Source organism: Centropristis striata, chromosome 4 (assembly GCF_030273125.1).
Source record: "Centropristis striata isolate RG_2023a ecotype Rhode Island chromosome 4, C.striata_1.0, whole genome shotgun sequence".
NCBI classification, from domain to species: domain Eukaryota; kingdom Metazoa; phylum Chordata; class Actinopteri; order Perciformes; family Serranidae; genus Centropristis; species Centropristis striata.
In genome coordinates, this window is record NC_081520.1 from 14,347,865 (window position 1) to 14,362,114 (window position 14,250).

At 39.7% G+C, this 14,250-nt stretch overlaps 1 protein-coding gene across 1 annotated transcript in view; it reads left to right on the plus strand.

Moving 5' to 3' along the window:
* gbe1b (glucan (1,4-alpha-), branching enzyme 1b) overlaps nt 1–14,250 on the plus strand; it is an 82,333-nt gene that overhangs the window by 55,965 nt on the left and 12,118 nt on the right. The window contains exons 13-14 of the mRNA XM_059330989.1: nt 945–1,129; nt 5,344–5,474. Of these exons, the coding sequence (XP_059186972.1) occupies nt 945–1,129; nt 5,344–5,474 (316 nt within the window). The remainder of the gene's footprint in view (nt 1–944; nt 1,130–5,343; nt 5,475–14,250) is intronic.

Here is a 14,250-nt window from a genome sequence, read left to right on the forward strand (position 1 = left end):
AACAACTAGCCTGTATTCTTCATATTCTTCTTGTCATGCATCTTCTTCTGTCTCTTGTCTGTGCGTTTTTTCCTCTGCCGGGAATTCAATTATCCTGCCTGTTGTTTTATGATGTTGTGGTGACATCCGATGACGGATTCATTATCTCATCTCCTGGCGTGACAGCACTGTAGCAGGAAGACCACTGTTTCACACACTTCAGCAGTATGCATTCAGCTTTACATCTGGACTTCAGCCCTGTCTCCATCCATGCTGCTTGTCTGGATTTTTAACTCTAGCCCCTGCTGGTTTTTCCTCTCAATTAAAAGATGTTGAGGAAAATGAACAGTCCTCTGAAGTAGTTACATTAGAAGTACCGTTGTTCTGGTGATTATGAGGTGGCAGAATAATTTAGAATGTAGTTAATGCTTTAATGAATATGAATTAATCAACAATGTGACAGAGATCTCCTGGGAAATGTTTTTCCATTGTGCTTATTTGTGTCTTTACAGTTCCATTATGGTGAAGTAATATATAAATATATCCTAGTGAATTATTTTTGCATATATCTGTTGGAAAAATGAGATTCAAGTGAGAGGATTTATTTGCAATGTTTGAGCTTGTGTGACGTTCCAAAAAAATTTTATTTTGGAAGTTTTATTCATGAAAGGGCATGGTCCTGGGTGACAGGAAGGTTGATGCACTGTGGTTGGGGGAAAAGCATTGTGGCTTTGTTTTAATATGGAAACTACTTACCTCTGCTGGGGTTATAAGAAGGTCACAGACTCACAGAGTCTCTGACTCTGGTCTCTTTGATCTCTGTCTTTTTTTGTCTTGTTAAAAATTGCACAAAACCCGAAAAAGAACCTCATATAGTGCAGCACAATAGAGTATGCTAATTCACAGACACTGTGTGCCTTCCCCTTCATTATGTACATTCTTTAATAACGCTCTCTGTGTTGCAGGGAATGAGTTTGGCCATCCTGAGTGGCTGGATTTCCCCAGAGAGGGGAACAATCAGAGTTACCACTATGCCCGGCGGCAGTTTAACCTATTGGATATGGATCACCTCCGCTACAGTCAGCTCAACGCCTTTGACCGGGACATGAACCGCACTGAAGACAAGTATGGCTGGCTGGCTGCCCCACCTGTAAGGACATCACACGCTTACTGTACAGTAGGCTTTGTGCAGACACTCTCAATGACAAACTCACATGAAAATAGAATGTCACAGTGCCATTTTTTTAGGTATATACACAACATTAAATAACACTCAATCCAGTTATTCATAAGTGATTTAGCTCATATAAGATATTTTTTCAAGACTACTTTATTCCCAAGCCACCATCTTTACACACCTTATCCTGTCTCCACATTAGGGAGTAGTCAGGCAGGTGGAGATGAATGGAGCACATAGTTCTGTTTCTGTCAAGGTGAACAGTAATAGAGTTCTCTCTCTTCCTGCAGCCTCCCTCTTTGCCTACAATTGAAACCTATGGACGAAAAAGTTATGTTTTTTTCTTGAGTGATCGGTAGCAAAGTAATGGGATAGTGCAAATGGCTAAATTGACAGGGAGTAGAAGTGAGACTGTGTAATTGATTCAAAAATTACCCTTCCTCCCATCCCTGGGAATCAGTCCTCAGATTAGAGCTACTTCACCTCGCTGCGTTACACTCTGACCTGCGTCTTTCACCTCGACAGACGACAGAAATGCAGCAGAGAAGAAAATGTAACAGGGAGGATAATTAGAGACATGTCAGGCTCACAAGTATAATTTCTGTATATTGGTCCATCAATCAGAAGTGTGTTCTCACTTACTGGAACCTTTTACGCCCTTTACAATTGGATGAAACAGAGCGTTGGAAGGTAAGGCTACGGGAAAGCAGAGCCTGGCTGGTTTCGGAGCTCCCTTTTGGAGCAATGGGAGGGAATGCTGATCCCAAAGGATGTTACTGGCAGGGAAGATGAATACATTTGGCAATAGTGAGGACTTGCTACACATTTGGTGCTGTTTACTTGGCTGTTTCTATGCCTTTAATATGTGAAACCATACAGGATATGGCAGCTCTACAATGTTCGCTTAAGATATCATCTAATTGTGTTCTTTCTTTGATTTATTACCTGAAATCATGTGTAAAATGATTCTCTCAGATCATATAATGGCAGTCTGAAAGTTGTCATTATGTATAAAGCTCTGGGCAGCTGGGATGTGTCTGGAACAGGACGACCATCCATCATAAGGATAATTCCTCAATATTGGGCTTATTATAGATACCTTTGATATCAAGAGTTTGCTCTTTTGAAGCGTGTGAGCATAACTCTAAATTAGAGCAGTAGTTACATCATACGGAAGGCCAGAGAGGATGTGCATGTTATTGGTTATCATTTCTTTTGCTGTTTTCATGAAATAATGTTTTTTGATCACACATGAGACAAAATTGTGTGGTAATATTAAGCCGCCAAATCATTATTCTGTGATCATCAGAAAGGTTTTGACAGATTGTCAGGATGTCAAACCACATTTCTGTCAAAACCACCAAAGATGATCATGAGCCCACGAGTTTGATGCCTTGAAGTGAAATAAATTGGGAAAAAAACACTCATCACAAGAAAAAAAATTCCAAAGGTCTTATGGAGCCATTTACTCCCTGAGATCCATAAAGTCCAGCAAAAGTGAAAAAGACACATCCACTGACACTAGAGTTACGGATTTGAAAAATATGGTCCATCTCAATATTCTGACAGTTTTGGAAATTTTGAACCAAATTCTCACAATGTACATGCTCTTACAGTGTATGTCTAAAATTGGACAGGATCTAAGCACCTTCAATTTAGTGCAAATGAGTTCAAGTCCAGGTCTAAATGGGGTCAATTAGAAGGGCACTTGGAGAGCGCAGACCTCTGGTAAAGCATCTTGCATTGTTAACATTTTCACTTGAGGGGGTGTTGACGTGAAATTTCCCAGTCAAGAACTCATTTTGCCAATTATTCAGACACCAAATGAATGCAGCACAAATGCCCTATCTTGCAATGTTAATGAAAGGGAAAAATAATTTGTGTCCGCTCTGTGATTCGGATTTGCTCCAAAATTTAATGGGTTCCTCCTTGGCTCATGCTACATCCTTCCACAGAGTTTCATGAAAATCAGGCCAGTAGTTTTCCCATTCAGATGACAGACAAACGGAGCCAAAAATATAACCTTGGCAGAGGTACTCAAGGCAAATGAAGGTCTTCTCCAAAAACAACATTTAAAATATGTCAGTCCTTAAAGTTTTTCTAATGATGCACAGACATTAACGCCACACTCCATCTAATACACAGGATGTTGATCAATGAATGCACAGCAGACATGATCAGATAAATAGTTTGTGCCACTTGTGTTAAAACACCAGCTGAAGAGAAATATTTTTGAAGTTCTTATCCTAGAAGTGACAAGAGAGAAGAGGTGGAGTCAAGGTAGACACATAAATCATAATAGGCACTATGTAAAATGTAACCAGGCTGAAGCAATAGATAATAAATCAGTTTCTGTAGCTGACCCTGCACTGCGGCCTCAGACAGCGCTCGGAAGCAGCAGAGACAAAAATGGCTTATTCAGGGATTGATACAATATCACAAAAAGACTTTGTAGAACATCACTCACAGATAACGCCAATAACTGCTCAGAGATTCTGCTGTAATAACCAGATGAGTCTGAATCCTCTGTACAGCTTATCAATGACATTGCCAAGGTAATCGTGCTTAGTGAGAATATTCTATAGCTCGGTTCAATATTTCACTGTGGTGGGAGGATCCAAGGGCGTTTTGTAGTTAAAATGAGAAGCAGGAGAGGATCTGTCGGCAGCTCTCCCTGTTGTCCCAGGTGTAAGTGAACTGAGCAGAAATGGAAACATGCAGGGACTTTGCTTAAAAGTGTGATTTGTGCACGTCTCTTTGAAGATGTGCAGCTGCGAGCTTCAAAAGGCCAAACTCTGGACATGAACCGGAGCTCCTGTTAGTGCAGAGATAGCATCACTTGAGGTGTTCCACTGTGATGAAATGTAAATAAATCAGTACACACTAGCAAGCAGACTGTGACATCCAAGGTAGTCTGTGTTCTGGTTATATAACTCAAATGTGTCTTTGGTTGTATTACTAAGTCTGTAAATCACATTAGAAAGATAAACATCTCATCTTCTAAATATAATTCTTATATCATTGAATGTGGCTCTCTGATTCGGCCACACAGCATTCCTTATGTAAGCCTTCAGGGAAAAGTCAAAACATAATTTTCACCTCTTATCCAGAAGTGGGTTACATCTTCAAATGTATTTTCGGCATCTCTTGTCTCCCCCGATATATAAAATGTTTGCCCAGGCGAAACCAACATTTAAATTCAATTTTTCCACAAACTGTGCCAGCTGCACCTGCTGCTGACTTAACTCGGGTTCCGGTGAAGAATGGGAGCAAAGAAGAGGGTTGCAGTTTGTGGAAATATTGGATTTGAACAGTCATTTTGCAAAAGGACTTTCCTTCAGAGAGTTGAGGTCACACATGGGGCTACTGGAGGGATTTAACCTGCTCTTAGTTGCACCCAAAAGTGTTGTTACAGGTGAGAATGATGCTGCAGGCAGAGACAGAAACGGAAAGTTAACAGACCTGATGTCAAACTACAAGATGCTGCTGTGTGTGTTTGTTTTTAGGGAGATATTTTTCTAGAATCTGACTATAATCACAACAATGTTACGATCGTGATCATGTCTGTTGATTGCATTTACATTTATTTATTAAGCAAGAATGTACATTTAGTGTATGTGCTCCCGGGGTCACAACTTAATGGAAGCAGGTTATACTTTTTCCCAGTTACTGCCAGCCAGAGGAGCTTGGCATGACTCCAAATGCATGGACTTCTCATGTAGAAATGAAGTTAAAGACTCCAGACTGTCAGCTCAATCCTTAACCTCCATCCTCTCTGCCAGTCCAGTTGCAGGGGTGCTTATCTTCTCCTTCAGCCGTGAATATGCTACCCTGAAATTGGCTTGGGGAACAAGGCACTAAAAATAGGGGGTTGGGTGACATTGATAATCTCTGCTAATGACACGTTAACAGTAGCTCGCTCCACAGGAGAGTGCTGGCTTTATCATGTGCAGCTGTCTAAAGCTGACAGCGTGTGCCTCACGCTATCCTGGGCCGCTGCTTTCTGCCGAAGAGTGCCACCTGAAATTTGATGTGGGAATGTTACTTGGCCTATTTGGAAATGTGTAGTCCGCTGATATAATGTGCTCCATTATAACATTCCTTAAATCCAAGATGACTAAGGTAATGACTATTCATGAAGAAATATTTTATTAGCTTTTTTTTCTTTCTCTCTTTTCTCCCTCCAGGCCTTTGTCAGTGCCAAGCATGAAGGGGACAAGGTCATTGTGTTTGACAGGGGACATGCGCTCTTTATCTTCAACTTCCACCCCAGTAAGAGCTTCCAGGACTACAGGGTGGCTGTAGAAGTTCCGGGAAAGTATCCTTTTTAGCTCTCATCTGTCATGTCACTGCTCGTTTCCTTTAAATCTTCAGACATTGACTTTGCTCTGTCGCGCCACAGTGCACACTCTCAGAGCCTCTCAGAGTAATGATGTCTTTGTTAGTTACTTCTTTGATACAACAACATGACTAATCTTTTGAGCTTGACAAAATCACTAACTGTTGATATTTCAACAGAGGCAGTAAATGTCTGTTAGAAGGAGCAGTAAGGAGACAGAATTGGATGGATGGGAATTACATGATCCATATGCACAGGGAAACTTCTAAAGCTCAAAGACAGTGTATCAATTTTTTTTGGCACATGTCTGTACAGCATCCTGGGCCAGAGAGTAGTAGATCAATAACCATTGTAATTCATCCAATTATCTATTCTATATATATCTAATCCATGGGTCTCAAACTCGCAGCCTCTTTTTTTTTTGGTAATTTTGTCCTTTTTTTGGTAATTTTGTGTCTTTTTCTTTTTAGTAATTTTGTGGGGTTTTTTGTCATTTTTATACTACCTCCAGCGGCCCCCAGTTGATTTGAGTTTGAGACCCCTGATCTAATCTATCTGTCTCTAAGTATATTTATCTCGAGATAGATATAGATTGAAAGAATGGCAGCAGTGCAGAAGCAATGCACATGCGAGCTGCAGCAGGTGTAACCAAAGAGAGCCCCAGAGGGACAATTGACCTCATCTCTTCTTTTGGAGAGGAGAGGGTGACATACCTCACAGACATTTCACTCTTCTGAGTACACTTTTCTAGTGTTGGGACTATTTTCAGCTGCGTATTTGGAGTGCTAACCCAGTCACAGTGCCTGTGTTTATTGTAATGAAGGGATATGTCACCTAGTGCAACAGCATGGCTCACTGATGTGTTTTTAATAGTTTTTGGAAAAACAATGGAGGAATAAAATATATCAGGCTGAACAATTTTATGACACAGCCGGTGCTTGTTGGACTCCTGTTATAGTATTAAATGTGCGAGTGAGATGAGTTATTTTAAGATAATCTTACTTGCGTAGCATCAAGGTGAGCACGTAGCTTATCTCCAATGTGTGATAATCAGCTCCATTTGAAATGGGTTCTGAGGCTCTCAGTAGCATATAGTGTACACGAGTTTCTTAATCAATCACATCTCACCAGTTATATCCACTGCTCACTATTGATATGAGTTTGAAGTCCGGTTTAAAATGACTCTTCTAATAAATTCTTCAGCACATTGAAGAGGCTGAAAATCAGCTCAGAGGAGATGCATTCCTCTGGGCTGAGAAGTGGATCAGAGATCTAAACACTGTGTCAGATTCACTTAAAGTAAATGTGACTTGTAAAGACCCACAATTTTAATGGCAATATTTTCTCTGAGGCTAATACTTTTGTGATATAATTTTAGCAGTCACTGTTGAGAGGAATATGAGTCAGTTGTTTATGGTGGTGTTGTTATGCTATTAGAGAGAGATAATAGCAGAGCCCAGTGATTCAGAAAGCGTTCTCTTTAGCGGCATTGGCTGTCTGTCTTCCCAGTGAGCAGTGCAGAGGAATTTAATGAGTCCCACAGTTGTGATTACAGCAGGCTTAATGATCAGGGATGTGAAGGGGGACAGAAAGCTGACAGATTTGTATTTATTATAACGGACATCACTCTCTTCTGGGGCCCACTGTAGCCACCGCCAACCGTTTCCCGCATGGATACGAAGCTGTGTTGCTTTTTCAGCTATGACTTAAATAATGTGATGGTGAGTCAAAACGCAGACAGAGTTTGTTAGTTTTCTCTCTGGATGCCAGCAGTTCAAATCATGAAGCATGAGCAATTCGGTCTCGAATTATGATGATTGGCTGACAATGAAATTGTTAAACAGCAGTTGTTCCTTTGAGTTCTACATGATTTTGTGCTTTCATTTAGATAGATGAGTTGATATTTCTCACTAATTATAATGGAATAATAAAAACTCTGCCAAAATGCAGTGACATACCCTGAATGAAAAAATAAGGTTTTTAATACAGCATCAGCCTGATGATATCATTAAATTAACAAGCAGTATGATTTATTATGTCTCAAAACATTTCAAGGGGAATTTCAGTGCATTTTATCACATTGGTAGATTATATGAAAATATTATATATTGTTACAGAGATGTTTAGCTTTTGAGTCAAAATAAATATCTTCTTTTATGACTTAATAAAGTCATTAAATGTGAATAGTGGGACAGAACAATTATCAAGTTTATTTGACGATTAAAAAACAACAGTAGTAACCCCTAATCTGTTAAAACCAGGCATTAATTTTAGTCGCTGCCTCATGTTTTCAACTCTGCCTTGATAGGGTGAATCTTGGGCACACCACTAATAGCCTTACTGCACAGTGTCTGTAACACCGTTTTTGAGGGTTTATTTTCATTTAGATGGAACCACATCTTTTCCTCCTGGTGCTTCTTTTGATGTTTAAGGAGCGGCCTCAGACACTGGGTGGGTTGAGAGGAAATGCAAATAAATGTGAGGGCAAAGCTCTGGCTGTCATTATACAGAGAAGCAGTAAACACATAAAGGCAAATGTGCTGTGTGTGTGAGGAAGGTAAATGTGCCGTGTGTATGAGGAGATGCAGATCCTCCGATGGGAATGTGTGCAGAGGATCCAATTAGGGGAGAAGACAGATGAAAGTGCCACTCAGAGGCAGAGGAGGTAAACAAGACAAGCTCAAAGAGTCCAAAAGTGCTTTTTCATTACACTCAGCTGTCATATACTTAAACTTTCTTCTACCTGTGTGAGGGTCAGGGGTGTCACAGTGGAGCCACACACCACTGCCGTGTCTGGAAATAATAGCTGGATGGAGCTGACCATGCTGTGCACCACTGAAAATGGATCCAATACAGGCTGTTATTTCCTTTGGCAATATAGCAAGTTGTGTATTATACTAGAGGGCGTCCCTCTCCAGCAAAAAACACCATTAAGGAACTCTTGTTGCCCTCTGCCACATGCTGGATGACTGCATGTTGGTTAAGATGGATATTATGGTGGTTTCTCTGTTTACTTGTTAAAGAAATGTCTATAGTTATTGTACTGCTTAACTAAAAAGTAAGCAGAATGTTGCTCAATTGCAGCTCTGTTTGAAAATGCATCTAGTTCTGCTTAACGCTTCAGGGTTAATTATACTAAGAAACTCTAAGAAAAAGTAGTTGTCAATATAACGCTGAAAAGAAGTTCAAATGTCTTACAGCGAAATAACTGCTGTGGTTTTAGTGTCTGGGGTATGATGTAAAACTCAAAGTCTGCTGTCTTAACTTTAAGATGAATAAATAACAACTCAGCTGCAATATAGTCATCATCCTTCAATACCAGTCCTTGGTTGGAGGCACAATGACTGTTTGGCCGCTTCATATTTTTAGACAAGCTTCTCTTTTGCCTCTCATTGTCCTCTTCTGAATGTGTTTTTTTTGCCTCGCCATGAGGAACAGGAGAGAAAGTGAAGCAAGCACCTCACCGAAAATGTTGGCCATTAAAATGCAGTCAACGTCAGCTTTTCGACAGGCACTCAAACCATCAGTGTTTTTTATTATTTTCTCTCTGACTCGTGGTGGACACATTCTTCAGGCACTGGGCTTTATCTGGCTGGTTAGAGTATTTGAAATCCCAGTTGGATCCCGTCATGAAAGCTGTACCTGTCAGGGCAGATTGGTCTTTGATTTACACTGTGCCAATAGGCAGTTGAGATTGTGTCAGGTCATCATTCTCTTTTTCTGTCTGAGTCGTTCCTTGAATGCCGTTTGGAATAATTCAACTACAGGTGCAGTGACACTAACTAGAATAAAATACACACGGTCGTGCATAGGTGACAATAATTTACTCCGATATTATCTCGAATGTACCAGATAAGGTTTCTGAAAATGGAAAATATGCATCTATTTTTTTTTTTTTTACCACAGCATGCGGTAAGATGCATCAAGATGGATTGCATAAACAAAGTTGCATTACTTTTCCCTGCAGGTTGTAACTCTACCAGATATCATCCACAAACATCCTCATCAATCCAGAGGCTTAATCTGAAATCCAAATTTTGCCGTGTTCAAATAGACAAACACAGGAGCTGTGGTTATTTCAGGCATTAAAGGGAAATTCAATTTTATTATAAATTGGGTCTTATTTTTGTGGTGTGGGCCATAATTTCTGATAATAATAATATTATCCTCAAGAAAGTAATTAATTTGGGAACATGGGCTGGGTGACATCATTTACAGTAGTGTTCAAAATAATAGCAGTGCAATGTGACTAACCAGATTAATCCAGGTTTTTAGTATATTTCTTATTGCTACATAGCAAACAAGGTACCAGTAGTTGCAGTAGATTCTCAGAAAACCAACAAGACCCAGCATTTGTGATATGCACGCTCTTAAGGCTGTGCAATTGGGCAATTAGTTGAAAGGGGTGTGTTAAAAAAAAATACCAGTGTGGCATTCAATCAGTGAGGTCATCAATTTTGTGAAAAATCAGGTGTGAATCAGGTGGCCTCTCTTTAAGGATGAAGCCAGCACTTGTTGAAAATGCATTTCTCTTTGAAAGCCTGAGGAAAATGGGTTGTTCAAGACATTGTTCAGAAGAACAGCGTACTTTGATTAAAAAGTTGATTGGAGAGGGGAAAACTTATAATGCCATGTAGCAATAAAAAATATACTAAAAACCTGGATTAATCTGGTAAATCACATTGGACTGCTATTATTTTGAACACTACTGTAAATGGTTAGCCAGGTTGTAGACCAGCGACAGTTTACAGTTTTGCTACATGCCACCACAACTCACTTAACAACAGCTCTCTTCCTTATTTGAATGGACTGAGTCTGTTGAAGCAGCAGGGTTTTGATGCAGGGAGTTGCTAAATATGCCACATCCATTTTAGGCGTCAACTGCAATAACAACAATTGCATTTTTCAGTGATTGCCAATTAAATACTTCTGTTCTGGAAACTGCTGAGAAAAACCCCCTTATTGTCAATAGAAAAGCCATACATCTACTGAAGGTAACTGGGTCTCTAGTTTGTGGTTGTGACATTTAATAAGGCTGTGATAATCCTGGGGGTCACAACAGGTCATTTTATACAGTGAGGTCATGCTACTATTGGGAAATACATCATCAATCATGAATAAGATAAGGCTCATAGAATCTGTATGCTTTCCCGGTCCCCAGGATGCAGAAAAATCACAATACAATAGGTTTTAATGACACAATTGTACTGCGTAAGAAAAACTGCATGGATTTCCCCCAAACTGTATTGCATTAGCTTTAATGTCCCTAAAGGGAAGACTTGTGGATACCCATAGAAACTGTTTTCATTCAGATATCTTCAGGTCAGAGCTCAAGTGACCCATTGAATATGGCCATGCCAGTTCTTCCCAGGCCCCGGGGCCTTATTTGTATATATGACATATATGTATATACCATGTCACCACTTCCCCCTTCCAGAGAAGATATCATGATATGGTTCCAATATATTCCTTTTTGTCTTCTTTTCATAAGGTACGAGTATCTTCACAGCAGCCTTAAAGTCTGCTACACCGTCTGAAAGAGAAAAAGTCACCCAGGCCCACTGGTGGGCCTTCGGATCATTAAGGGGTTAAAAAGAAAAGTTGCACTTTACATCAGAGTTTGAGCTGCTGGTTAGCTAGACTGGCCTCTTATTCCTTTGTGACAGAAACTGTTTCTACCGCTTCTTTCACTCTGATGTAACTTGCACCGGCTGAGCAGAAAAGCCAACTCTGAAAAGGCAAGATATGGTGTTTTAGAATGCTTACAAGGCCTTGCTACATTCTTCAGATGTGCACACATTTTGCTCAGCTCTTGTTCACCCACACCAGGGTGCTATTACTTTCATAAAGCCAGAAAAAACGACAATCTGATGGAGAAACTAAGTGGTGGCTTGGTCTGCAATCATGGTCATGGCCAGATTGTTTTCAGGTCATCAATGGCTCTAATCATCAAGCTTTGGACTGCCTCCTTTCTTTCTGCTCATTGGGCAAAATTGATTGTGTTCTTAAATCATTCCCCTTCATTCACAATGGCTGTATTGATTACAATACTTTACAGCCAAACTGCAGCTGTTGTTGCAGTCGTCTGTAGCCACTAACAAAGACGTAATCGCTCAAAGCTTCCAACTACCAATTTGTTCTGGTTTTCACTTCCTTGCAGAGAAGTTTTCCAGGGTGCTCTGAATTACTATAACCATGCCTCATTTCCACAGCGCTTACAGTACACATGCAATCTACAAGACTGGAAATGCACAACAAGCAGTGTGAAGGAGCACTGTAGTGTAACAAGCACTCCAAATCAGTTCTGAAACATGTTATTGGAAAATATTTACAGTGCCCAAACATATTCTATGCTCTGTTAGAATTACAGTAGGTAATATCAAGGTTTTTATTCTTTGTATTTTGATGGTTAACCTTTGAAATCACAAACATCCTCAGTTTTTTTGAAAGCATTATAACCCCTCAGAGAATGTTTCCATATTCTTCTGATGGTTATTGTAAAACCTTCAAAGCAATATGAGTTTGTTCTGTCAATAAAAACCATAGCGGTGAGTAGAGTGGTGGAGGTGTGGAGGAGGGCATCTTCCTCCTCAGGAGAAACAATGCACGGAGCAGCACTTCTTTTTAATCATCACTATCAAAGCAGACAAGCAGGCAGCAAAAGCGGAATCTTCCCGGCTCTGGGGCAGAATGAGGCAGTGTTTGAGGATCACACTCGAACTCCACAATATCGCCTATGGGGAGATATGATTATTCAGCCAGCCAATTAGGGGTCTGTTTACATGTCTGCTCCTTTCTCCTGGTGTTTGTTACAGTACTACTACTCACAGCTCCTGTCCCTGAGAGACAAGAGTAAATAATGCACTGCACAGCTGTTCATGCTATTTACATTATACATGGACATCAGTGTGCACATGTAGGCTACTGAGCATATCTGACGGGCATGAGCAAGGCAAAAGTTTGCCTGGAGAGGAGGTGGAAAGGTCTCAGATAACAATCTGCCTACTTTTCAAAGGACACTTTGTTGCATTTTAAATTGGGCTTTTAAAATGTCCTCAAGATTTCTTGTGACATTAATAACAGTTTTATAACTCATTCCGACATCCATCCTTTTTTTGTCAAGCGACAGGATGGGAACTGCACTAACGTGGAGCAGTTTAAGAAAGGGAGGAGGGGTTTTCTAAAAGATTCCTGGAAAATTGATTCTTCAGACAGGCTTTGGGAGCTCTTTCCTAACAATTTAGATATCACATTAGACAGTATTCTCCATTTACCCCTGCTGAAGGGCATATTTCATCATGTAATCGATTTGATCCTGCACTTTTGGAAAAAGGTGAATATATGCTAAATCCCTCAGTGGAGCATATGGCATGATTTGCATATTATATTTCAGGCAATGTCTTTCCGTCTCGGTTCCTCTTCAAGAACACACATATTTTATGAAACTGTGATAACCTTATTATGGAAGCTGCCATCAGTCAGCTCTTCAGAGTCTGAGCATCCTTGTTCCGATGCACAGCGGCTGTCAAGGGTCCCTCCAACCCTCTCTCCCCACACACACGCACACACACACACACACACACACACACACATTCTTGTACTTCTATCTTTGTGAGGGCCCTCATTGGAATAGTGCATTCCTTGTTAAGGTTATAATAGTTTGGGATTTTTCATTAGTTTTAGATTTACTTTCGTTGTGAATTTTTGTTTTCAAATCCAGTTAGTTTTAATTAGTTTTTAGAGTGAGTTTGCTAGTTTTAGTTTAGTAGTTATTTTTTGAAATGCTAATGAGGTCACAGTAAATTTTGCCTTTATTTCCTTTGCCTTATCCATCTTCATTATGTATGAAAAATTTGATAAAGACAAAAACGAAAGACATTTTCAGTTAGTTTTAGTTAGTTTTGTAATTACACAATACAGTTTCAGTTAATTATCTTTTTTTTTGTAACCTTAACCCTAAAACAAAGTCTTAAATCTCAAAAACAAAAACCTTTAAAGAAGTGAGGACCGGCCAAAATGTCCTCACTTTGCAAAAATGTCCTCACTCTGTTGGTTAAAAACGTGTTCCGGTCCTCACTATGTAAGAAGTACAAGAACACACACACACACACACACACACACACACACACACACATGTACAGTACAGACACCTTTTGCTAAACATGATCAAAAGCAGTTACAATTTATTTTCTTACTATTTGACTGTCCATAACCACCGCCTCCGCCCTCACTGACATGTTTTATATTTTCACAGCTTTGAATCACGGTGGATCCATCAAGCTTTTTTGACAACAAACAAGTGATAAAGACTCTTAAATCAAAGTAATGTCAAAAATAATAATAATGTCCATGACAAGTGCATAGTGTTTTTCTGTTAAAGTATGCAGTATTGTATGCAGAGAAAACAGGCTTGCAGTATCCAGATGTATAAAGCTGAGGCAGTTCAAAAGGTCAATATCAAACCTATAAATACAGACATGCCTTCTGGTGCCTTTTCTTGATATTAACCTGAGTGGGATGAATTCTTTGGCAGTGATTGACATGTTATTCTGCACTTAATTTAGGTCATTTTGTAGTTGTTTGCTCTAACATTGACAGTAAAGAGTCATTCTTCTTGATCTGTGTCAAAAAAGCTTAATTAATCCTCTGTAATTCAACAAATACAACATGAAAAAGTCCTAGAGCAGTGGTTACTTTTTATAGACAGTGTTTTGTGTGTGTTTGTTGTCACTCATATGGATCACTTTTTTGATTA